The sequence below is a fragment of the Haliaeetus albicilla genome, chromosome 11 (assembly GCF_947461875.1).
Source record: "Haliaeetus albicilla chromosome 11, bHalAlb1.1, whole genome shotgun sequence".
Lineage (NCBI taxonomy): Eukaryota > Metazoa > Chordata > Aves > Accipitriformes > Accipitridae > Haliaeetus > Haliaeetus albicilla.
The window spans coordinates 31,557,789-31,584,381 of NC_091493.1; the positions used below are offsets into that span (position 1 = coordinate 31,557,789).

The following is a 26,593-nucleotide window of genomic DNA, read 5'->3' on the forward strand; positions in this document are numbered from 1 at the left end:
CTTGGTGAACTCGGATGCTGCGGTTTGCCCTCGGTACCCGGCTCAGATTTGGGAAGCGGGCATCTTGCGACGCTCGCGGGCAAGAGCGAGGCGCAGGGGAGAAGGCTTCACCCTTGCTCAGTTCAGCGATGCTCTCTGGGTATCCCTGTTTATTCTCACTTAGGACCAGCTTGGGAAAATACAATAGCCAGGGCACCGTAACGTTAGCGATCTTGAAGCTCCTCGCGAGTTGCTTTTACAGTGGGGTCAGTGGTTTACAGAAATATTAAATACTAAAGGAGAAGGGGGCAGGAGGGGGGGGGGAGACCAGAGCTAATGGTAAAGGTCTGCCAAATGTCACCTCAGTGTCACAATGACAAGAAAATATATTTTCCTTACAGCTCTCCCCCTAAGAAATTTGTTTTGAGGGATTTGACAATCTTGCAGATAAAGTAACTGCTTGCTACACTTAACTGATCATGCTCCCTCACGGCCGGCCGGCGTTTCTTCGCTGCACTTAGTAATACCTGTGCAACCTGGGTTGTAGTAGCATTGTCATTGATTTCCAAGGTAACTGCTTTTTAGCTCTTCTGAGCAGACATACCTGCGTGGGGGGGGGGAAGGTCTTTTCCCCACTCCCTGGAAGGGTGATGGTAAAGTGCTGTATCAGAAAAGACAGGAGGCTTCTCTAAATTTTGATAACCGCAGCCGACAATTTAGAAATAAGACACTTCTCACAGCCAACATGACAGTGGATTTTGAGCATTCAGAAAACACCAGGCCAAAAAACTGGAGACATCTTGATCTTTTAAGACAGCTTTTCCAGTACTTTAAGTGAAGGGGGGGGGAGCGGGGAAAGAAAAAGAGAGAGAAAAGCTGCAAGGAAAATAATACAAAGCCAGCACAATTGGCATCTAGACAGTAAAGAAAAAAGTTTTGGAGGTTAAGAGAAGGAAAGACAAAGCTGTTATGTACCCGAGGGATGCAATTTTAGTGGGAATGGAAGATTTGAGTGGTAAAGGAGGAGCGCTTGCCTCTGGGTTCTCTCTCTTCCAGCAGTTCAGCTGCTGGCATCTCAATTTGAATTGCTGGGTGAGTAGCACTTTCTGTGTGCGCGCTTTCCGTCTTGACCGTTGAACTTCTGATGTGACTTCTCTCCCTCTCCCCCCTCTCTCCCTCTCCTTTTCTTTCCTCCTGTGTGGAATCAAAAAAAAAAAAGGGGGGGGGGTGTTGAGAAATCAAGCAGGCATCTCCAGCTGTGACCTTTGTTAGCGACGTTGTTTTTATTTATTTATTTTATGGTAATCATCTTTTTTAGTAGGGGGAAGCGCGACTTTTCGATGACACTTTAATTTTACAGCGGTGGCGAGGAGCCAGCGGCAGAGCGCCGTTTTGTCGCGACACAATGGTGCAGCGGGGCAGAGTTGTTGCACTCCTCCTCTTCGCCCTTCCCTCCGCCTGATTTTGGGGTTTGGTTTACAGAAAGTGGTGGCGGTGGGGGGAGAAATTTTTTTCTCTTGCATCCAGGGTGGGATCGGGGTTTGTCGCGGGGGGGGGGCTGTGTTTCAGAGCCTGGTGTACAGCAGGTTTCAGGGGCTGATTTCTGGATGCTGAACAATGGTTACCAGCGAGGGAGAAGTATGTGTGCGTGTATTAGCTGTGCGTTACATCCGCAGTCATACATTCACACAGTGACCATGACATCACTAGCTTTTCTTTTCTTTTTCTCCTTTGGGGCGGAGGGGGCCACTTCAAAGCTTTCTTCAGTTCAGTACGATATTTCCTTAACTCTGAAACCATGAAGGTAAAAATGTTTGGGTTGTTTTTTTGTTTTTTGTTTTTTGTTTTTTTTTTAAGGAGAAAAAGTTGGTTTGTAGCAGGGCACATGTTACAGTTAAGGGGGTTTGGAGGTGGAATGGTTTAACTCTTGTCATACACAAAACGAGTTTTATTTTTTTTTAATTATTAAAATAGTATGTAGTCGTTTTTAATTGGGTGCTTTTGATCCTGTGTTTGGTTGACACTCAGTTAAATTTTCTGAATTCTTCAGAAAGCTCAGCTGTAATGTGAAAGCTGAAAATTTTAGAGACACTACATAAAAATGATTTCACCCAGTGATAAAAGAATATGAAAAATAAAACTGAATGTTGATAAACATGAGGTAGCGTGTTTTGACACAGTGGTTCTGTGTTCGTTGTCAGAAGTCCATGAGACTTTTTTTCTCCTATTAATATGTATTACAGAAAGTAAACCTACCACTCAGCCAATTCTGTACGTTGCCCGTAATTATACACAGAAAATAGAAATGTATTTAACAATTTTAGAAAGCATCGCGTTTTCAACAGTGGTTTTGTGGGAGTCTTGAGTTTTCTGCTGTTTTCTTTTCTAACTCTGCCAAGCTTGCTTACAGAGTCACTCGATCCAGGAGGAGGATTTCTATCACTTCAGTACTCTCTGGTACCTTTGCCTGAGTAGCTTAGTTGATTTATTTGCCTTTTCCGGTATAAACCAAGGGATAAAATTCTGTAGAATTCATCTAAAATGAATTAATCTAGAAGGACAGTTATTTAGATGTTTCTTCTTTCACTGCATGCTGTTGCATATGTGGGTTTTACATGGCTGGTGATGAGATCTTGTAAGCGTTTTACCTTTCGAGGAATTCTTTTTATTGGGACTTGGGGCAAAAGGCCTGACAGCACTGTATAAATGTGCCTGTTTCTTCTCTTCCAAAATATTTGCAAGGTGTTTCAGTTCTGATGTGCACTTAACGTCACATTTTTAGGGAAACTTTGTGGAATTTATTCAAGAAGTAATTGATCTGGACTTACTTAATTTCATTGCTCAGTTGTTTTGTGGCGGCGTGTAATGTTTTTATCACATTAAAAAATGAAAACGTTTTCTAGAGCTTTGTTATTTGTTAAGCTATTTAATATACATCTGCTACATATATTGTGTATCGGCATTGAGAACAGTCCGCTATAATTTGTGAATACTGCATTTTAAAAAGCTGTACTGAAAACTGGGCATCGTATCTTAAGACATGTATATGTATGTTAGTTTTTTTAATAATGCTGTTATTACTGAAATTGCCGAGTATAAGTGGGTATAGGCATGCATGCTAATTTTTTTTCATTTCTTGCAGTTTTTTAACAGCCTCACATTCAAGTTCTTACTGTAGACAGAAGTCACAGATACCCTAACAAAATCAGTGGAGCTGTTTCTCCTACAGTATATATCTGCCTAGTGCTGAAATAAGCGATTTGTATGCAAGAATTAAAGCTGTTTATAATGTGGCATTTTAGAGAATGCTAGGCAGTAAGTAAAATTGCATTACTAGGTATTCATACAAAGCTCATAACAGATAAGGTCTATGAGGGCAATTATAAGCACCCTTTTGCTTATATTCACATCTCCCTTCTTCCCATCTTTTCTGAATTTTTGTGCTTGCATTATTGCTCTGTATCTCTCCCCTCTCTACCCCCTTCGTGTTCAGGACCGTTTTCTGAAGACCTGCTTAGGTTTCACCAGTCTCTTTGCCTAGTGGTTGTGTATCCAGCACGCCTTGTACTGGTACTGCTTGAGAAAACAGTGTTTTTCAGTTTTAGTCTAATGTATGCCAAGTCTTTCTGCTTTTTGCCTTGTTAGACATGAACGAAGGCTTGCCTGCTCTACAGAGATAATATCTGTCTAGTAATTAAACTAAAGTATGCGAAGAAAGCACAGTGTTTGTCAGGTTGGGGAAGAAACTGTGCCTCTCCTTTTGTAATGGAGGAAGTAGATCTGGGCACCTCGGTGCCTGAAACCTGAAGAGTCTGAGCACTACCCTGTCCTCCTCATATGGGGAAATCCACCTGTTGATCAAATCTCCTCTAATTTTGAGATGCAGCGTAAGGCTTGGCTGGATGCGCGCAGGCCGTAGTTTCTGGCTATAGGCTGGGGGAACTCTGGTGTCCCAGTTTGTACGCCAAGATCGGGCAGAGCGGGTGCAGCAGAGTGCTTTCTCTTTATCAAAAAAGCATTAAGAGAATGAGTGAGGTAAAATCTGACTGGCGTAAATGTAATTCCAAGTGTTGCTGAAGGATCTCAAAATGTACAGCTGTGTAGCAGGTGCTTGTCTGGGTCTGACCTGGCATTAGAGTAACACCACATGGTCCAAGAATGCAGCACTTAACTTGTATTTAAAACCCCAAGTTTCTTCTTTTAACTTAAAAAAACAACCACCACCACCCCCCCCCGAATACCACAGCAGTAGGATTACAGTCCACAGCAGCTTTGAAAGCAAAGTGTGAGCACACTTAATAATAATGTTTTACTACGAGTGTTTTTAATTCTCCTGCATAAGAACTAACAGGCAGTAATTAGATAGCTAAACCCCAGTTCTTTCCCTTTTACGCTAGAGGATTTGGCATATGCTAATTGTCACCAGATCATTTCACATAATTGCCTTTTGGCGAAATTAAGTGGAAATTTCCTGAACATCTTAAATCCTTGCTTCCCCGCCCCCTCCCCTCAGTACCTTCGCTCCCTTACAGGAAGGATGCCGAAAATGTCAAGCACAGTGCCTTAGTGCTCCTGTATGCAGGATAGTTAAAGGGGAAAAAAAAAAAGAAAACGATTCTTTTCTTGAATGAATTGCTGGACACTTAAAGCCAGGAAGCTGATTTTGTTGTTTTGTTTGAGACATTGCTAATAGAGCACGGGTTGTTTTTTTTTTTTTCTTGGAAAGCCAGCAGTTCTTGCAGGAGCAGGTAGGCACTCGCTGGCCTGGGCAGTGGTCAGGGAGGGAGGGGGAAGAAGCAGAAGGATGCAAAAGTGTCCCGTTCCACCCCCCCCTCCCTTTTTTTTTAATATTTATTAAAGGGTGGGCAGTGGGGGGTTGGTTTTTTTTGTGTGAAGCTCTGTCTAGGGGGGGTATTGTCCCAGCACATGGTTGTCAGTGCTCCTGTCATCATTTGTGTGAAAGAAGAAAATGAGCCTTTTTTTAGCAGGGCGAGTTGTGATTATCAATGGAGGCCTTGTCTCCCGCTACAATGGGCAGTTAGCTTAGGGCAGGACCTTCAGCAGAAATCAGCTACATTAAACTGTGAAAGGGCTCAGGCCACTGTATCAGCCATAATGGAGCAAGGGGAAGTAGTTTTCAGGAGAAAATGCTTAGCCAGGTGTGAAAGCATCCTTCAAAAAAATAAACTGTGACTCCACTAGCTAAACAGCTGGGTAAAATGAAATCTTCAACTTTTTCAGGAAATGCTTCATCAGTGGCATTGAATTTTTATGCTTGGGAAGGGGATGAGGACCAAGTTACATAAAGCTAGTGGGTTTGGTTGGCTTTAGCTTTTCAGTTCACCTGAATGGTTTGCCGTTTCCTTGTTGAAGTTTGGGGTGCCACCTGCAGCGGCTGCTGATGTGGGTGATCCCCAGGGCCGGAGTGGTGCTTGCTGATGGGTGCTCTGCTTTGGGTGTTGGTGACCTGGCTGGAAGTGGAAGAATATTCCAATATTTGCAGCAATATGTTGGGATTTGCCTTTTCTTGCAACTTAGTTTTCTGATTTGGGGAGTGGTGGTGTCATTCCTAGGCAGAACCAAGAAGAGATCAACCTTTAGAAAAAAAGAAACTCTTCTCTTACAAGCATCTTCGGAGCTGCAGAGCAGCTCAGGAACATCTGTTAGCTTTTCACTGGCCATAGTCAGCATAACTGCAATAGCACCATCTGGAAAATACAGGGAGACAAGTTATAAACCTATTTTTTAAATGTGAACTGATATTGAATGGTACCCTTTGCTAAGCCCAGGGAGCAACTCCAGGAGGGCCTGCTAATTCAAGACCTTCTGCATCCACCCTGGAGGAGGGGAAAAGGCTGACAAACCCTCTTCTGTGCTGCTTTTGTTTTATTGTATTAAGCTCATAAAGGCACTTTCAGGGCCCATCTTTCTTCAGTAGAAAGGGAAAGCAATGGGGAAACGGGGAAGAGGAGGACATGGCAAAGAAGACAGGCGGAGCTCTAGCTCCATTTGTTTTCAGCGTCTATTGATTAATAGGTTTTAAGGTGAATGGCATCCTCTCATTCCTCCTCCATTACTCGTAGCGGAGGGAGGGGAGGGGGCTCTGGGGGTCCGGGGTGCAAGTGCCTGATCAGTCTCTCCCTTGCCACACTCCCAGTTGCAGGCGGTCGGGGGGTGCCCGGCGGACGGCACCCTGTCCCTGCCTCCCGAGCAGGACTCGAGGCTTTAAGTACACTTAAGAGGTCGCCCCGGGTCGGGGAAGGGGGTCCCTTCCCTGGCCGCGGCTGCAGGAGCTGTGCCGGGGGCAGCCAGAGTTTCGGGCCGTGCTGGGGCAGGAGCATCCTCCCTGCCCTGCCCTTGGCTACTGGGCCGGGAACGTGGCAGAGCCCAGTTTGCCGCAGGCCACTCGTCTTGAAGCCGAAGGGTTTGGCTGCTTCGCTGCTGCAATGGCATGGTGGCTTGTTTTCAGCCTGGGTGGCTTTTTCTTGCAGACCTGCTTTTACTAACACCACATTATCCCGGCGAGGACAAATCCTCCGACCTCTCTGGCATGTTTTTCTCTGACTTTGAGTTGATACCATGTTTTTATTACCAAAGCCAAACAAGCTATGAATTTGCAAACAGAAATTGCAGTAACAAACTCTTCCTATTTAAAGGTTGGTTCCTCTTTGTGTGCTCAACAATACAATGTTTCATCTCGTGCAAGTCTTACATTGCTTTCAGAGACTTAGGAACTATTGATTTATACAGCGTGTATTAACTTCTTCAATAAATGGGGAGTATTCATCAGTGGGGTGTATTAAATTGGGCTGTATACGCATAGAAGCATCTTTCATCCTGTTAATGAAATGTCCTTACCGCGCAACAAAGACTAATACACAGCAATTTATACACACAATCCCCTGCAGTTTAAATCTGAAGTTCAGATATTTTTTGTTGTTGTTCCCTGAAGGCACCTAGCAGAACTTAGGCTAAATGGATCTCAGTATCCCGCTCCAACATATATCAGTCCAAAATTTGTTCTGGGTTGGGTTTTGGGTTTGGTTGTTTGTTTTTTTTAATTCCAGAGCTCCATTATTGTTTAAAGTCATCTGTGTTTAAGCACTTCCAGAAACATTTCAAATTCATATAGAGAGATTTAGTAGTTGAGTCTCTATGGGGACAATTTCCTCTGGTTTGCTTCGGGCAGGGGTTATCAAGAAAAGCAAACTTCTGTTGTTTTTTTGCAATTCTTTACCGTGCCCTCTAGCCCAGCGTATGAGAGCCCAGCTTTCAGTGGAGAGGAGTGATTTATCAGCAGATGACTTGGTACTTTGTAGATGCTGGGATTTCTCTCTAGAAGTCTCCACTTGTTCCCGTCCTATTACCACATGCCCTGATGCTAATCTGTGCGTACCAGTGCAGCTCCCCTTTCCGTGCCTGACATAGCCATAAATGGAGTTCTTCAAGTTGCCAGAGAAATTCCTGCATCTCACAATGGCTTTTAGCTTAAAACTACCCTTGATAAAGTACTGGCAAATGTATATTGGAGAAGGACCTTTTGCAGGGGGATGGCTAAGGTCATCCAATAGGTATCTCCTATTGATGGCTTCTGCGGTTTACCTTTCATTGCCAGTGGATGGGGTTAGGACCACATTTGTTACTCAGGCAGAGCTCCCATTGACTTCAAAGGAAGATGTATGTGTGGGATTAATCCTGCTCTTTCCTAGCTAGTCCTTTCTTTTTCTCTTTTCCAAGGAAGCTTAGTTAACTTCGGGAATGCTGCTTTTAAAGAGCAGCTTATTTAGCATATTATGTATGATTAGCTTGGCTTGCGAATTGTGCATGCTATTCTGAGCAGAGTTACAGTCCCTTCTCCCAGTGTGTGATAAACAGTGCAAAACAGGAGACAAACCCAGCCCGGGGTAGTGATACAGATGCAGACTGATTTGCAGGGGCAGTGGATCATGCTCTCTGTCCCAGAGAGCGTATTTTTGAGCATGTAGATGACAGTTCCCCCTTTTGCCCCAGTACATTCCTCCCACACCTCTGCCCCAGCATCGTCAGAGTGGCAAAAAAGTATCCTACCCTTACATCCAGTACTTTTATATGAATTGTCTGAGTGCCTGGCAGTCACCCAAGTGAAAATGACTTACCTGGGGAAGAGTTTGTAGACTAAGGTTCAAATGCTTTGTTGTTGATTTTTTTTTCCTTTTGCTTTTTATTTATCTCTGAAAGGTGTTAAGTAAAATACATAATAATTTAGCACTCATGCCATTTTGTGGAGATATTGGCAGGGGGGGTCTTGGTATTTCAAAGCAGTGGGTGGTAGTTTCCCACAGTTTACATGTAACCCCCTATGGTATATCTGGCTTTGGTGATACAGGCATGTTAAGTCCAGCTTTCCTCTCTCGTGTTGTTTCTTGTTTGTTGGCTTAAGTCTGACCCTCTAATGTTATTCTGTCACTTACTTATTTTTTTAACTAACCGGTTCCAGTTTCTATGAAAATAAGCTTTCCAGGAAAGACAACCCTCGGTGTCTGTCAGGATCTGGGTGAGGGTTTTTTGATGATGTGAAGATAGAGTTGGGAGAGCACAGAGCTACAGCAGCTAACAGCCACACTGTGGGTCACCTAACAGCAAGAATTCACACAGGTCTTGGCCAGCAAAAATCCCTCTTATTTGGAATGATTGCCTTTTGTGAACCAGATCAAGTGGTCATTTGGCATATAATGCCATGTGTTGTTGAGTAGATGCCTGCTAGTTTGCATGATGATTTGTTACGTGAAGTCCTTGACAAACCTTTCAGTTACTTTCAGACTGCTTAGGTTGGTTCACTTGGAAGAGAACAGATGTGGGGTTAGAGCATCTCCTTCGGCTTTTTGAATTAAGGGGCTAAATCCCCATCGCTCCTCTGATGTGAAACCGCTGTGGATCTGTGTGGCCAAAAGTTGTCCTTGGCTGCACAACTGGCAGATCTGAGCTACAACGCAGCCAACACAACGTGCTGTAATTCATAACGTTGGCTGTCGCGACCACGCTCTGTCCTGCGTGGTGGCTGCTTGACGTGGGACTCTCCTGTGCCACATGCGTGGTATTAGAGGGGAATCGTTCCATGTAAGGGCTGCAAAAAGAGATAAACACAGTAAAAGTTGTGGGAAGCGTAAGCGCTACTCTTTGGCTTGCTTCTCTTGGGTGCACACTTTTTTTCTGCAGGTTATCAAAAGGGTGAGTCAAATAGCTGCATATGGCTGAGGCTGGGGCTCGGGGAGCTTCCCGGGCTGAGGGAGGCTGCAAGAGCCGAAGGTGAAGCTTAGCTTGACCGAAGCACGATGGAGGGACTTCTTGTTTATTCGGGGAAGACTGACGTGTCTTTTCCTCCAGGCTCTCGGTCTCTCTTCCCTCTTCCTCCCCCCCAGTTTAGAAACTCCTCCCCAAAGAATAACTGAATTCTTTTTAAAATGCTTTTAAGGGAAGCTCGGAGCATTCGAACCGAGATCAGATAATAACTTGTCTAAAGCGGTGCGGCGAGGGCGCCTGTGTTTGGGGTGCTGGGGAGCGAGCGGTGGGGCCGGAGCCGTCCTCCGAGCAGGAGAGCGCTGGCGGACCCTGAACGGCAGCGGCGCTATCGGGGGCCGCCCTGGTATCACTACTTTATTTTAATGTGATTCCTTTTACTTGATGTTAATGCAAGTTGTTCCTTACTTAAAGTAATAAAAGGAAATGAAGACACATTCTAAAATGAAACCTGACTCTAATCCATTCATCATCTAATACCAGCCTCTTTATCTTTGCTGGTACCTAATCTGGTTAAATGTCCCTGTTGTAGGATTTTAGTGAAAATCCTCTATGGGGAATAGGGTTTTTTGCAATTGGATTACTTGCAGTAAATGGTCCAGCAGTTCGCTTGTTTCAGCTTAATTTTTTCTTTGTGATCTTGTAAGGGTAAGTTACAGTTCAGCCTGCCTTTTCCTTTCATTCATTCACTCCTTTTTTTTTTTTTTTTATTGTTGTTAAGAAAAAGATTGCCCACCCCCACCCCCCCTCCAAGCTAGGAATGTGGGAATGTGTCAGGGAAAACCTCATGATATCTGCGTGATTATTCCCCCCACAAGAGTGTTAATTTCAATGGCTTTATCTGTGTTTTTGCCATTATTTATATAGCTGAATATTTTAGTAGCCTAATTCATCAGTATCCAGTTTCCATTTATTAGCGCTCTCTGATGAATTGATAATTAGTCACCTCTTCTAAAATATATATATATATATATATATAAAATATGCAGGTGATTGCTTGTCAGCTTAATGCTTGCTGATGAAGGGAATACTCTAGCACTACAAAGGCTTTTTATCTGGAGTATTTGCAATGAGCAGTAAAATGCAGAACTGAAAGTGAGGACAGGAAGGGGAAAGGAAAAGACCTGCAGGTCAGTGAGCATTTGGGTCTCGTGCTAATTAAATGGGGGACTCTGTCAGCCCCTCACTAAGGAGTCTGCCTGCATCTTGGAGGTGAAGCACGAGATTATAAAATAGAAAGGAAAAATTTTGAAGAATTGCTGTTGCTCCATACAGGAGCATGACAGGTCAAAAAGATTAAAGAAACTCAAGAGCAGGCAAAGTGTGTGAGGAGGTTTTAAACAAGAGGGTGGGAAAACTGCAAGGGTGACGCCAAGAAGGGATCTGAAAAAGTCTGAGGACCATGTTGAAATCCTGGGTACTCGGATTTCTGTAAGTCATGCCTCGTGCTGCAGTGGGGAGTACCCGGCACTCCTCTAACGCCGTCGACCTTTTTCTCTTGACAGTCTAACAAAGTGCCAGTTGTGCAGCACCCACACCATGTACACCCTCTTACGCCGCTTATCACGTACAGCAATGAGCACTTCACACCGGGAAACCCTCCTCCACACTTACCAGCTGACGTAGATCCCAAAACAGGTAGGTGGGAAATAGTTTGGGTTTTTTGGAGAGTGGGTGGGTGGATCTTTTCCATTTTGTGTGTTAGGGGGAAGGAGTGCAGAAGGAAGGATTTCCCATGCTGGAGCACCAAAGGGGACATGTAAAATGTCAAATGCATGCAAGAACCCTGACAAAGTAGTTTCTTTTTAAGCCAATTAGACTTCAGAAGGAAACCTACTGGGTGAATTTCCATAAAGCTTCTGCAGGGTGACACCAGAGTTGCATGTGTGGGGTCATTTGCAGGTGTGTTTCTTTGCAAGCATGATACCCCACGTAGTAGTTCGATCGACCAAGTGCTTGGTTTGCATGCACGACCCAGAGAGTTAAACATGTATGTTCTGTGATCTGCACTTACAAAATTGCAGCTGGAATTTTAAAGGTGGTGGGTCATGACCGGTTTCAAAATGAATCTCTTTTAATTCCCCAAATCCCATTGTTTCTGTGTCAGGAGTTCAGCCATTTTTCTCCTATAATGTTGAATTTTCATCCACTCTAACTACTTAGCTCCAGCTCTACACTTGCAACTCTTTTCCCCAATGTAAGTCTACCCAACTCTCAGTTCAGCCTGAAGGGCAGTCGTCTTGAATATAGAGCACCGCGTAAAACCCTGACTAGATTTATTGGTGTTACAGAGTAGAATTTACATGTTATTCTAACTTTTTAAGAGTCCCTGTTTAACCTGAGGGCCCAGAGAAGTCAAACAGTGTCAATCTTCTTTCTTGAGGCTGCATTGAGTTCCTAGTGACAGTGGTTTTGTTTCTGTTAATCCAAATCCCAGCTAGTTAATTGGAAGGTACATCAGAAACTGAATTCTTGTCAAAGGAAACGTTCTGTGTTGGCCCTAACGTATGCAGATAATTTATCTAAACTCCAGCCCTGGAATGAGGCTGTGCATTAGCTGGTTTTCACTCCCTACGCTTCAACTGGGGCCCCCTTCTAATTGTGCTTAATGCTAACTTCACATGGCTTAAAAGGAATCCATCTCGCCATCCCTGGGTATTGCAAGTGAATGGCATAGTCAACCTCTCATTTAAATAATGGTAGTACAGGGAATAGCTTTTAAATGGTTATCGTAAAACATATGATTAACGTCTGTAGACTGTTTACTTTTCTTCTGTGAACATTCTTTCAAGTGTGCAAATAGCTCGCCGGATGGTTAAAGCCCAGTTAATCTGTTTGGGTTTTGTAATGAAGAAAAAGCAATGTCTGCATGAAAATGTCACACAAGAAGATTTAATTTAGAGATTAAAAGCTTCCCAAGTGACTTAAAAAAATAGTTTTTAGCCATGAATACAGTACCCCTTCCTTTTAATGCTCTCTGTTTTAATTTTGCTTCTGCTGTGTAATTGTGCTCTGGCTTGTTAATTGAAAGACCCAGTCTTGTAACCCTTACTCTTCTGAGTAATTCTTACTTGCTCTTAAGGTAAGGAGCATTAAGATTTAAGGCTTGTGTCTGGAGCTGGTTTCTGCTCTCCGAGTAGGAACTGCACCGGTTTCAGAGAGGATGGATGGGCTCTCTGTCCTCCCCTGCACACCTTCAACATCTGCCCCCAGTTTTACCAAGCATTTCCAGGGGCTCTCACCTCCACTCCTAGGTTTTGGGAAAGGTTTCCGAGGTTTGCTCAAAAGCAGACATCATTAGCAATTATAATGACTTTGTAACTCGGTTTGGAGGTTACTTTGGAATAATGCCATGCTATACCCAGTCAACGTATAGGTTGGGTCTGTGCTCTTTGGTGACTTTGAGACTAAAATAACCATGAAGTTGATAGAGGGACCATCTTTCTATTTAGTGTTTAAGATGGCACCTAGCACAGTGTCACAACAAAACTATAGCTGAAACTCCTAAATTCTCATCCTAAATAACAAAATAATTATCTCTGATTGGACTGCTAGATGCCAAGAGGCTCACTTTATAAAATAAGACTATGAAACAGTCTTTAGAAACCCAAAGTGAAGCCATGAGTATTGTAATAGAAATGGATTGATAGCAATTTAGAAACTTATGTGCTTTTTCCTTACATTTTATTTATTTCCATGTCTCAACACTAATGCTGCTTTATGTTCCTCTTCCATAGGAATTCCAAGGCCTCCACATCCTCCAGATATATCTCCTTATTATCCGTTATCACCGGGCACTGTAGGACAAATCCCCCATCCGCTAGGATGGTTAGTACCACAGTAAGGAGTTCCATTTTTTTAATTTCCTTTTTCTTTTTTGATGTGTAAAATTTATGTTAAAAATCTTGTATATGTGTGTGTGTGCGGGCATGTGTATGTGTGCATTGAGATAAGTCTGTTTGCCAACTGCCACTTCATTGAGTGGTTACGAATTTACCCACCTCATGAAGATTAATTAAAACTTATGCCAGGTCATGTGGTCTTAAACAAACATGAGCAGTTGGACGCAGCTTTGCATGTCATCTCAACCAGCTGATGGCTCGTGAAGCATGAATTTTTAAACTGATCTGCAGAAGTGTCCTTTTCTCATTAATGCCCTTACACTGCACCACGTGGGTTTTTCTCAGATTCGGTTTTCTGTGGGCTCAGGGTGGTTCTCATGGACTCTTTTTTACCAGGGCCATCCTCACTCTAAATGTCCAATTTTTAAGTTTCATTGGCCTTCCCCGTTGAAACCCTTTTCGTTTTCCTTGTGAAACAGTAGACCTTTACATCGGCCAGTGAGCAGCATTCCTGGTCGAGACGTGGCTGGGCAGTTGGCATCTGAGGAATGGAATTTTCTTGCAAACAAGAAAGAGGAATTAGTTTACTCTAAAACTGGCTGAGAGAAAAGCCGTGGAAAGTTAGTTTGGGGTTTTCTTTTCTTTTCAGCTTCTCGTATCCCACTTGCAGAGCTTTGTTGGGTATGAGGTTCCCTCCAGTAATTGAGTCCTTATTTTCTTTTTTTTTCTTATGTTGCCATCTCTGCAATGGGTTTGTAACGCATTTAAGCAGTGCCTAGGCCTTTTGTACAGTATATTTGATTTAAATACTTAGACGTTTGTATTGCTGGATACAAAGGTTCTCTGCATTACAAATCAAGACTATTACCCTATTTTTCTCACATAACAGGCCTCATCGGTTTGGGGGAGATCATATTTCTTTAGAAATGAATTGCCCAAAGCTAGAAATAGTTTGTTCCTGCTCGAGGTTGTTTGGCCAGCTGTGCTAAAATACCTCCTCACAAGTTTGCCCTTCGTAAGGAAGTGGAGTTCACACCCCCAAGGAGAGCAGGGCAGAGCAGGGGGTCCCCACACACACCCAGGTCTCGGGCAAGGAGAGGGGTTGGCGTCCAAGGCTTTGGGGGCCTTTCTCAAGCACAGAAGTGGGGATGCAGGAGAGCTGGAGCTCAGACCTCGGCCACAGCAGCCTGCCTCTGGCCACTTTGCAGGCTGCCCTTCCTCGCGGGGTGGTCGTGCAACTTGGTTGGGTAGAGGCTCTCCCACCCTGAAGGTGAAGCACATCCATCAGCTCTGCAGAAGGCTGTTTTTTCCAGAAGAGCACAGCATGAGCAGAAGAAACACCCAGAGCATTGCTCCCTGAAATCTTAAATTCCTCCTCATTTGTGGCGATTTCCTTTTTACGTAGGACACCCTGAATGCTGGTAGAATGTATGTCAGCTCCTTTTCTTCTTCTTTCTTGCTTGCAGGGCCTAGCTGCAGTACAGCCACCTCATGCTCCTCTGTTGCAACTGCTTAGCTCAAGTTTGCACAGTAACAGCCTCAGCATTTAAAATACATATACTTGGCTAGCGCCAAAAGTCAGTAACATTAAAGACATGAGAGTGCAGGGAAGAAAGTCCTCACTGTCGTTGACCTGCGCCTCATTGCTCATATGTGTCTCTCTTACATTTTTATGTGGGCAGACACAGGTTTGTCCTCCTTGAACCTCCTGTCATGGCTGCCAAACCACGTGGATGTTGCCATGTGTGGCCACTTTCATCAGGCAGGTGCTAATGGCCACCTCTGCCACTGGAAGACTCTGTCGTCACCAGTGGTTTATGACAAGTCAACATCCATGACATACTTATCCACCCACAGCTCTTACAGCTTCTCCAAGTGGTTTTTGTTGAGGGGTGATACCATCGCATTTGCTTTTGCTCTAGGAGAGTAGCATGTCCAACTTTGCAGAAGTAACCCAAGATTTTTATTTCCCTTCTTGTTGGCGCTCATGCTTCAACTTCCCAACCCATCTATCCTCAACTGGCCTGGATGTCTCTAGCATAGTACCCCCCCAGAAAGCATCCTGCCCAATCAGATGATATATTTGAAGGACAGATGAAAAGAACTAGCCAGCACAGACAAACCTCAATCAGAAAAAGTTGTGTGTCTTTCATGAGGATGCTGTTTTGCATGTTGCTGTATTTTTTAATTATTGTAATGAGGTGTGATTGTCTATTGGTTACCCACAATACTTCTTGGGGACTCTCCCCCGGTAACTCTTGTCAACACTTGTTAATCTGACAAAAGGCTACAAATTAAGCTCTGTTAATTTAATGTTTTCTCACCGAGATCTAAATACCGAAAGAGGCCCAAAGCGCAACTGAAGTCCTTTGATTCACTGTACTTTATTTTGGTATAAATTTACATTCATTATTGTTTTCCTTTGGATGTGTAGCCCTCAATTAGTGTGATGGCTCCATTAAAGCAAGCGAGACTTCGCCTTTAATTATTACAACAAAACACCTAGTTTCAGCTTGGGGAGAGGGTCTCTATTGACATAAGCAGAGGTTATAAAATTTAATTAGCCATTCCTATCAGATTTATGGCATTCAAATTGTTCTGTGTTTCTTTCCTTTGATCCTTGCTGTACAATCCCCAAGATTTTTGTTCTGATCAAATGAGAATAAAGCTTACTGTGCAGAGAGAAGTTTTTTGTTGTTTTTTTTTTTTTAAACCCTTTTTTCTTTCTCTCATTCTCTCTTTCGCTTCTTTTTTGCCAGGCAAGGTCAGCCAGTGTACCCAATCACGACAGGGGGTTTCCGCCACCCTTACCCAACAGCTCTGACTGTCAATGCTTCCATGTCAAGGTGAGTTCAAATGCTGAGGTCCTGAATCGAGAGCAAATGTAACTCCTCCCGCTGCCCTCTCTAGAGGAGAGCATTTCATCTAGGAAGCATATTTCTGAAAGCACTTCAGTTAAACAGTCCCCCTTAGTTTTTCAGTAGGGTGGAGGAGGAGAGGACAAGGGGTACCTTCCCATTTGAGGAGAAGAGGGTGTCCTAGTGCTGTCGTTGGGCTTTAAGAATTTGGTTTTGAGGGAGAGGTGGAGGAGCGGGAAGTTGTCTTTAAAAGCCAAACTAAATGAAAAAGCTGGGAGAATGTGATGTTGAAAAAGCAAGGAGGAGAAGTCGTGATACCTTTTGCTTTCTCGGTGGCCGTCACCCAGAGCAGCGCGCTGTGTGCGAGAGGGGAGTCTCGGGAGGGAGGAGGGCTCTCCTCAAGCAGAGTTGGGAGGAAGGTTATTGCGCTGTGTTTTCCCCCACCAAAGCTCCAAACACTGATAGTCAACATAAAAGGGCCTGCCTGACCCTCTAAGGCTTTAGAAGTATATATTTCTCCCCCTCCCTACCTCCAATTAATTCCATCTAATTTTCCAGGGGCTGCTAGTTTTATTTACAAACTGGTTGGCAGCACTATGTTTAAGTAATCACTAATTGCTCCTAATGATAGTTTTATTTTCTGTTCATCTGATTTTCAGTCTGGTTAATTAAATCGGTGGAGGTTTAGACTTTCCTGATGGGCTGAAACAGCTAATCCATTTTGATGATGGCACATAATTAAATTAGCATGCATTACATAGCAAGGTTCCACGTCTCTTCCCTGCTCTGTCCCTTCCTCTCCATCTCTGCAGTTTAATATGTGAAGGTTGGTGTATAGAGGATTTAAGGAGGAAAAGGTTGCGGGGAGGGGAGTGGGGGAAACACACCTCATTGAGAAATGGAAACCTGTAGCTAGAGCTGGTGAGTGAATGGGTAGGGAAATAGTGTGTTGTGTGCTTTAGGTAAGTAGAGTAAAAGCAGAAAATTAAAATTTGCTCATGTTGTTCCAGCAAATAGAGAAACAATTGCAAAACCAACTTAAAAAAAGTATTTGATAGACCCAGCATGGGGGAGAAAAAAATCCTGGGTTGGGGAGAGAGCTGCAAATTTAAACAATGGTTCCCTCCCTCCATTTAATCTTTTTTCATATCTGTAAAAGACTTGCAGGCATGGTGTGAGGCAAAGTAGAGCTTGATTTAGTTTAATTGTTATTAGAGAGGCTAGTCATTTGAGGGAGGGGGGAGATGTGGGAGGGGGGAGGCTATATTCCCAAGATAGGCTTTATGAAAGGTATCTAGTTAAAAAGAGTACACAGCAAATTAAATACATTATTGTGGTAATGGGACGACAGAAGTAGAGGTCTATTATACTTATGGCAGTTATAGGAAATGTAGGCTCCTTGCCCTGTTCTAGCACATCCTTTGATATTCATTCCATTCAGCAGCAGGGCCAGGACTTCTCAGAATTAAGTGATGGGTCATTATACTTTAAACACCATGGAGAAGCCTAGATTGGCAATTAAACAGCACTTGCTGACACTCGCTTGTGCCACCCTGTGACCCCCTTTAGATTGAGTTGTTGGAGCTCGGGGCCCTCAGCCTGCTAAATTGGTAGCAGGCACTTCTCCTGACGAGGGCTGGCTCTGAAATCTGCCGGCTTCAAAGGGAGCAAGATCATGTATAAACCATAATGTGGGTGCACCGTGGCTCAAAAAATAAGGCAGGAATAGATGAAATGTTACAAGTGCAAGGGGAAAATGAGAGAATAATGACAAATCTAATGCAACTCAAAGCAGAATTGTTGCACAGAAAAATGCATCCCACTGCTTGTGCATAAAATCAAGGCAGGCAGATGACATCCAGTTAACAGAAGCATGTCAACAGTGAAGTAAAGTGAGAGTGAGTAAGAGAGAAGCCCCTGAGACAGCCAGGAACAAAAAATTAGTTGTCCTTAACAAGTTAAGACTCATCATTATATTCTGGCTTGGAGCCATAAAAGGAGACAGTAGTGTATAATGAGCTGCTTAGAATTTTTAGGGTGTTTATTGCAATTCATGGAATACTTGTCTAGAGAAAAAAATACGGGGGGATGTCTTAGGCGAAGGTGAGGGGTGTGCATATACGCACACAGCCTTTCTTTTTGTCTCTGACATAAGCCCACATGCGCACGCACGCTCAGGCACACACACAGACTGATGAATAGATTTAAGATGTTTATCCTTTGTTTCAGCCCAGAAACTCCTCTCCTGGTTTCCCATACATGGGAACACCCTCTGGGCAGACCGTGCTCTGATACGTGGTTCGACGCGTGTTTTCTCATGCCCGCCGTATCAGCTGGAGCGCCTGGGCTCAGCCGCGGGACAGCCCTTGCCCTGGGTAGCCAGCAGAGTTGGGAGATGGGGCTGGCGTGCCCGGGGATGCCCACGCTTGCCTGCAGACACGCTTTTCACGGCTGGCCTCCGGGCAGCAGTCCCGCAGGACCCTGGTACAAGCCTTGGGGTCGCTGTGTTGGCTCTGCCCAAACGACGAAGCCAGGGCAGACCCCAACCTCACCCCTCCATCCACGTTTTTCCAGAGCCTTCCTTTAAAAGTAGTTCCTGTCTTTGCCTGCATTATGGTGTAGACCTTTGGAGCACGTAACGCTTCCCAACCCTGAATATTCCCTAAGCTTAGTAATTACAGTTCATTAGTTAGAGTGTGCTTATGAATAGTTTATAAAAGGTTAATGGGTGACTAATAGTGATTTTCATAAAAGGTTTAGACTATTAAGGTAGTGTCTTCAGGTTGTTTTAACCATTTACAACCCTTTTGTCCGCTTGTAGCATCGCCCCACTCACTTTGTATGCATGCAACATGCTTATAACATCTCTTGATCCTTCATTACCCCTCTATAATATGCCCTTAATGTAAATTGAGACAGGGTTAACTGACTGATGGGCAAACAGTGGACCCACTATGAAAAAACAACTGCTGTGAGAGGAAATCAGGAAATAATTTAGCAGAATTACACCAGACAAACGCTGCACAGCAGTTAAGTGGTGGCAGTGGAAAATACCTTCTGTAATTGAAATTTCAGGGGAAATTCACTTTTGCTGAATGTAATTACTGAAGTTGGAGTGTAGCCAGAACTTAAAAGTTAACACTCTTCCCTGACTCGTATTGCCATGTGAGTGGATGTCTACATGGAAATAAGTAGGCACTCAGACTTTGGGCTGAACGCTCACCCAGCCCACTGAAGTCCATGGGACTGTGAGAGCAACTTTGGGTTCTGGAGCATGTTTTTATAGCCCCAAACATAGGAGGGAGTGCGTAAGTCCAATAGGCAGCCTTGTGTCTTGGAGGGAGAGAGATTCAGTGTGAAATAACCAACGGTCATTGGTAATGAACACACAATTTCCTTGGGGAAACTGCTACCCCGAAAATAACTACTGAGCTGCAGCTGGCTGTTGATGAAGGCTGCCGTGTCTCTGAAGTTTAGAGCTCAGTGGGTAAAACCTCAGCCCAGCTGAAGTCAGTGGAGGTTTTGCCATCCGCCAGGCTTTCACACAACGTGTGTATGTAGGCTTCTCCTCCTCCGCTGCACCACTTCTCCATCTGGTCACTCTCCAATGTGCAAATACTTGCTCTCTTTCTCCTAAATGATAATGGGGAAAACATTTTCCTCATAATTAGGGGGGAGAAGTTACATTTTTTGCATATTTTCTTCACCCTCCCTTTTTTTTTTTTAGCTGGACGTACTTAAATCTTCATCAAAAATAAACAAATAAATAATGCCCTATCTTTTGTTGAATTTGTGTCCTTTGAACATCCTGACCGTGCAACAGTCCACCATGTAGGCAGAGTTCATTTTGCAGTGCGTTTGAATTTTTGACCAGATCCTCATTTGAGAAGCAAGTCTATGACCCACTTATCATGGCCACATCAAGGGATCCTCTTCAGAAGCTTAACAGACACCATCTTTTGTCCCCATTAATTCCAGCTGTAATCAGTCTTTTGTGATATTTGGGAGCCCTTCTGCAGTGATGAGTCTAACCTTATTCAGGTCCACTGTCATGCCCTTCTGTCCTTGTGCTACCACTGCACCCAGCTCTTCTTCCTTGCTGGTGTATGCCCACTGCCCTTCCCACTGTGTCCTCATGTCCAACAAGCGCAGCTCTTCCTGCCCATTCTCTGAGGTAGGGTTTTCGGCTCCATCTTCATCCTTCATTGTCCCGTTGTCACTGGCTCTCATTCCAGTTTGAACCCTAGCTAGCCCCAGCAGCATAGTCCTCTCTTGAACACTGGGTCTTGCCTAGGACAGCAAGTCATTCGATAGAATGTGTGTCAACTTTTTATCACTATGCTTATATCACTTTCAGTGAGGTCAGGATTTTGCCATGGGTTTTATTTTCACCCATGTTTGTAAGTTAGTTTTTAAAAAAAAGCTCTTACTGTCAGTTTTTATTGTTTGCATTGTACTATGGCTGAAGGCCCCAGGCACTGTGTGAACAAACTTTAAGCGTGTCCAACCAAAATACATGCACACAAAAGTAAAGAGAGGGAGAACAGAAAAAAATGGTACAGAGGCCACAAGTTTATGTCTTGCTGATGGTGAGGCAATTCTGTGGCAGAAGTGGGACCAGGACGTTGGTCTCCTTGCAGCCTTGCCGATGTCTTCTGTTCTGACCTACCGTGCACCAAAGCATTTCCCAGACGCGTGTTTCTCTCCCAGCTACTTTTGTCAGAGTGGGGAAGGCATTTTGACAATCCACTTGGAGATTTGTGCCCATGAGTCTTTAGCAGAACTAGGAATGGCCGTTTTGCTGCCCCTTCTCCTCTTCCCTTGCCATCACACCCTCCTCCTTTACTTCTTTCCATGCCTTTGTTTGAGAGGAGCTGCAATTCTCTACAGTTTGAACAATTTCACATTCTCCCTGTCAGTCCCTGCTCTTCCCACCACTGCCTTCAAAGACAAAATACTTCTGTCTAATGATCCTGAGTACTACCAGCTGATAGACAAAGATCCTCAGAGCTCGTAGTGGACAGTACCTCTTGTTCATGAAAGTACTACTGTGTCATCTTGTGAATGTAGGGAATGTCTAGGCAGCTTGGGGTGGGGGGGAGGGGGCGGTTAAGCTCACTAATGGAATTTATAAGAGGGGGAAAAAAAATCCCATTATATTTCTGATACTTGTATACAGTCTACTTATCCATGGTATATCACCCCATTTTACATCCTGTTTGATAGAAAAAATCATTGTATATTGATGATAGAAGAAATAATTCTTTATCCCATTGCATGTTCCATATTCTTGGGGTATTTTATTTGGACCAAGATGGTTCAAAAATCTGGGATGAGGGTAGGGATTTGCAATGATAAAAAACCTTGTCATTTGCCAGATCACTTTAGCTTTGGAATTTTGGGGGAAGTTATTTCTTAGCCAAAATTTTAGGCTAGATCCCATTTCCCTGGAAACCTGTTGACTTCAGTGGGGATTTTCTAAGGGAAAGGCAGGCAGTCATAGTGTGCTTTCCTTATTCACTGCAAAACCTTTCTGAGACTGTTGAGAAATAATGATAAGCAGTCAATCCTGCTTTTGAGAAGTTTGTTCATTTTGGGTCAAAAGGCTACATGATTGTGCCATGTTCGTGCTGTGGCCCCGACTGAGCAATTAGATTCATGCAGAAGAATTGCACATCCCTCTGAATCCAGTTGCAGGACCGGGGCCTGTCCAAGTATATGACCATAAACCATAAAGCTGACAACATTTTTTCCCTTTCAAAAGGCTAGACTGTTATTTTGCATGAATTTAAGCCTTCCTAGGTTACCTTAATGGGTCAAAATTGACTGAATTCCACAATCTTCCCACTATCTGTTAAAGCCATGTGGCTCGGAGATTTATTAGACACAAATAAATATTTTCTTTTGCTCCATCAACACAATGTAGCTAATGAGGCATCTATAAGGATTATCAAAAACGCGTCTAGATTGTCTTGGCATTAATATTTTATTTTGCTGTCAATATGGAATAAAAGATGTTATCCCAAATTCACAACATGATTCAGAACTATAAAAATTGATTCCTTGGTTGTCGCACATGATTTCTTAGCAAAGAAATGGACTGGTGGATTTTTTTGCAGGTAGCTGCAATTCCACTTTCATCCAAGTTCATCCAGTTGAATTTGCCTTTTGTTAAAGATGTTAAAAATCATGATGTCTCATGTCAGTAATGATAATGAAGGGGAAGATTGGCTTTAATGACATTAGGAGAGTCATTATGTTTAATTTATTGCTAATTAATGCTGCCAGCTTTCATATGCTTTGTCTAGCTGTCATGTGCTTGTTATATGCCTTTTTTTTTTTTTTTTTGTAATGTGTGTACACATCCCTCCCCATTCATTCATTTTTATTCTGACGATTTACACAGCTTTCTCTCCTCTAGGTTTCCTCCACACATGGTCCCGCCACACCATAGTTTACATACAACTGGAATCCCTCATCCGGCCATAGTCACACCAACAGTCAAACAGGAATCTTCCCAGAGCGATGTCGGCTCACTCCACAGCTCGTAAGTTGTTGCTTCCCGTGTCTTCTTTTTAGAATGTCCAAAGCATCACCAGTGCATGTGTGGCTTTTAAAAGGGCTTGGATTTGTGGCAATGTTTTTTCTGTAAAATACTTTTTAAAATTGCTTTTTCTTTTCTGTTCTAATTGCTTTGAACATGGTTTAACTACCAAAGTGTGCCAAAATAGTGGTTAACAGTCTTTCAGAGTCATTCTGTGACATGTTGTTCACATGTAGACTATTCATAGATGAATAGTTATTAATTTCACTCATTTTAACAAAGAAGTGGAATTTTCTTGATCAAGGTTCAAGCTTCTTGACCAGTTTCCCTGTTACTCAGTGCCCAGTTTGAAGCCGTGAAATACTGGATACACAACAGGAGACAATAAATTAGAGCATAAATGGCTTGTTCAAAGCTGCAGAGAGAGCTGGTATCAAGTTTAGGTTTGAATCAAGGAGAGCCTTGGTCTGCCTCTGCCCCTAGTGCTTCTTGCCTTTCATTTCACGGGTGAAGCAGAAAGACAGCATTTTGGTTCCCACTGATGATAGGATGTAATTATTTCGTCTACCACCATGGTCAGAAGCCCTCCCCATGAACCCATTTTCCTGGGTGCCCATGTACTTCCAAGGTTCTTCTAGGGGCTGAGAGGGTACGTGGTGATACTGCATAAACACACAATGGAGTTTTCTTATAACGCTCTTAAAACTGTTCTCATACAGCAGCCAGGGTGAAGGCACTAGAGAACCTTCTGGTTCTTTTCCTAGAGATTTCTGAGGATTAATGCTAGAGAGATTGAGGGGATTAATTTAATAAATTCACAAGGGTTCTCACTGTGAGGTTTCTGTCTGTTGTATCTTTACCCTTCAGAAAACATCAGGACTCCAAAAAAGAAGAAGAGAAAAAGAAGCCACACATAAAGAAACCTCTTAATGCATTTATGTTGTATATGAAGGAAATGAGAGCAAAAGTTGTAGCAGAATGCACATTGAAAGAGAGCGCAGCCATCAACCAAATCCTCGGTCGAAGGGTAGGTAACAAGGGAGAAGCACAAGCAGGGACTGAAACTCGGTAGGATTCACACCTTCTGAATCACTGTGTTTTCCTGATATTTTGATAATGGATAGGGAAGTTGCTAAACCAAAGGCCTTGGTTTGGTTTTTGCTTTTCGCAAACATTTTTTGCCAGTGGGGTCATTCATGGGGAAGAGGGGCAGTTAATTAACAGCAGTGTTATTTCAATGTTATTTCCATGACCTGTAGATGGAAAAATCTTAGACTTTTATTTTGTCCTAAAACAGGCAGAAAAATAAATGGGGAAGGAAAAAGCCTTTGGGTACAGTACCGGTATCAGCACCTGTGAGAGCTAGAAGAGGAGAGGGGGTGCCAGTGGGGAAAGGATGGGGAGACCTTCTCTAAACCTGTAACTGAGATCTGGCTCAGGCCAAGTGGTTCAGCTTCTGGAACCTTTCCCCTGCTCTTCATTTTTGTTTAGTTTTCTTAATTCTCCGCTCTCATCAGGAGACAAAGGGGCTGAGTGAACGTAAATGATTAGTTATGACTCAGTTGAGTTAACTGGAGTTATAATCTGGAGTTATAAATAAAATATGAATGTCAGCATGCCAGATCATCTGGTTTTATCTCTTTTTTATGAAAATCAACTCTAGCTGTATTTATATATAAATAATATACTCTGCTGTTAACACGCTTAAAAAAAAAAAACCACACTTGTGCTTTTTATTTTGTCTTTTTCTCTTTTCTTCACCTCAGTGGCACGCGTTATCCAGAGAAGAGCAAGCGAAATACTATGAACTAGCAAGAAAGGAACGACAGCTTCATATGCAGCTGTACCCGGGCTGGTCCGCACGGGATAACTATGTAGGTTCCTATGTAGGTGGAAATTTTTTTAGTAGTAGAGCTTGTAGAAATGTATATGTGACCTGCTGAACTACGACCACACATTGCACACAAGCACTACTTGGAAAGCGTGCCTCAGGATCCCAATCTGGTAACAACAACGGACGCTTCCCTCTGCGATACTAAAACTATTGGGGATAATTCCCAGCCCTCCACTTGGAAGAGGCTTCCTGGCTGGGACTAGTAAAAGGTTAGAATTGGGGCATGACAGTAGAGCTCTGTGAAGAAACTCTTACCTTCACTTTTACCAGCGTCTGGAAATGCTGTTTGGCTTGCTGGTCATTTTAAATTACATTTTTTTAAAACAAAATTTAAAATTCCCCTAGTATGGCTCCTCTCCTTTCCACCAAAAAGATGACTAATTAGTGTCTTGTGCTTATCTGTGTGAGAGTATAGTGGAAAGTGGAAGAATGACTTATCCTAGCTTCAGAGAAGGACTGGCAAAACCAAAAGTGTGACTTGTTTGAAAGTCTTACTCTCAAGTGGGGTTAAATGAATTATTCCACGCTCTACTGTTGTATATTTCGATTATGTTTTGCTTTTTCATGGCCATGTTATCTCCCCCCACCCCCCCGCCTCATTTTTTAAAAAGTGTTTTGGAGTTTGTGATCAATTAATGGAGTGGTTTTAAGATTGATTTCCCCCCTCCACCTTTCAGAAAGCCTGTTTTGTAGCTAAAAGTGGTAGAATTTTCTGTCTTAAAAACATAAGGCCAGTGTTGTAACCACTTACTGGTACTATATAACACCTTCTTCCATGAAGGGTAAGCAGTGCAGCTGGTAGTAAGTGTTTGCAAGCCTAAACCCATAAATTCTTGTCAGATTTGTGGATTGGTGTGAGCTCTAAACCCTCTTTAATAGGATTATAGCAGCATTTTGATTATTTTTTAAAAAATTTAAATAAAAATCACCTAAAACTTGCAAGGTCTCTAACTCTGGAATAAACCCTGCTCCCTACCTTCCAGGCAGACTTCCCTGCAGGTTTGGGGACCAGCAGCTCTAAGATTGATGTCAGTTATGTACAGTGTTATGCATTTTGTTTTTGTTGAAGTGTGTCCCTTCCATCATAGTCATCATCACTGCCTATTTTACCGTAAATGTCCTATTTTTGCCATAAATCACATAAACTGTGTGCTTTGTATATGGCAACGTTTACCTCTATGAGAATCTGCGCTTTTACGTGTAGGGATGGGAAGAAGCCAGTTCAGAGTCTGCAGCGAAGCCTAGAGCAGCAGCAGCTCTTGACACTCTTCCACCATTTCAGCGGTGGAGAATACACATGCTAACTTATTTAGTAATATGTACTTCAGGACATCTTTTCAAATCCTTCTGTTTTTTCTTGATGATCTTGTCTTTCCATTGGTCTCTGCCTCGCTCCCTCCTTTGTTCGCCGTTGCAGGTGTAGCTGTGCATGCTCCTCAGAGGAGACCTCATTAAGCCTGATGAGGCGCCGCTCCTCCTTAAACACATTTTCCCTTTCTTTTTGGCATTGGCTGGCCTGAGACTGTCAGACCATAGGCTTGAGGTAGTTCCTCGGCACTGTGCAGTATCGCCTTCTTGGGTGTTCAAAAGGGAGTATAGGCTCGACTGAGGTTTCGGGAATGCTCATTCTGCGCGGTGACTGTGCCACCGACAGATGGGCATGTACAAAGCCTTCAGTGTTTAGGACCTTTTACTTTTGTCCTCACTGTGTGAGCACTGAGAAACCCTTTCTTCTCAAGCTAAAAAGGACAGGATGAGAAAGCCAGCACTTTCCCAGCAGCTTGATGCTGTACCCCCAAGTGACCTTCAGGGGGAACCTTCCTGCCTGAGGAGAGCACGGTACCTTTGCATCACATGATGGCATCATCCACAGGATTTATTTATTACTCCTGTCCTGGTCCATTCAGAGCTCTGAGTTCCCCTCCTCCCTCAGTATTTTATAGGGTCTTGAGCCCTTCACACTTCTAGTGGGGGAGTGCCTTTGGGCTGCTTGAAATGGTTAATTTGTTAGGCATCTCACATCAGGCTCGAGGATGAGGCCAGCTGTAGCCCAGGTCTTCAGAAACAGGAGCAGTACATTCAAGAAACGCAGCTTTCAGCCTGCTCTTAAATAAGAGAAGAGGGTTCAGGGAATCCCTCGCGGCTTGTTGGTGTCACAAGGCACATTTGCTTTTCCTGAGATCTAACAGTAGATGTTAAG

The 26,593-nt window shown here is 43.4% G+C and overlaps 1 protein-coding gene across 25 annotated transcripts in view; it reads left to right on the forward strand.

Moving 5' to 3' along the window:
* TCF7L2 (transcription factor 7 like 2) overlaps positions 1 to 26,593 on the forward strand; it is a 181,515-nt gene that overhangs the window by 142,432 nt on the left and 12,490 nt on the right. For 11 of the 25 annotated variants that reach the window (XM_069797003.1, XM_069796992.1, XM_069796996.1 and 8 more), the window contains 6 exons: positions 10,761 to 10,893; positions 12,993 to 13,095; positions 15,857 to 15,943; positions 22,362 to 22,502; positions 23,367 to 23,526; positions 24,266 to 24,373. In XM_069797003.1, coding sequence (XP_069653104.1) covers positions 10,761 to 10,893; positions 12,993 to 13,095; positions 15,857 to 15,943; positions 22,362 to 22,502; positions 23,367 to 23,526; positions 24,266 to 24,373 — 732 coding nt within the window. Of the gene's footprint in view, positions 1 to 661; positions 1,072 to 10,760; positions 10,894 to 12,992; positions 13,096 to 15,856; positions 15,944 to 22,361; positions 22,503 to 23,366; positions 23,527 to 24,265; positions 24,374 to 26,593 lie in introns of those variants that run through there. The other 14 variants (XM_069796994.1, XM_069796999.1, XM_069797000.1 and 11 more) reach the window with 5 other exon arrangements.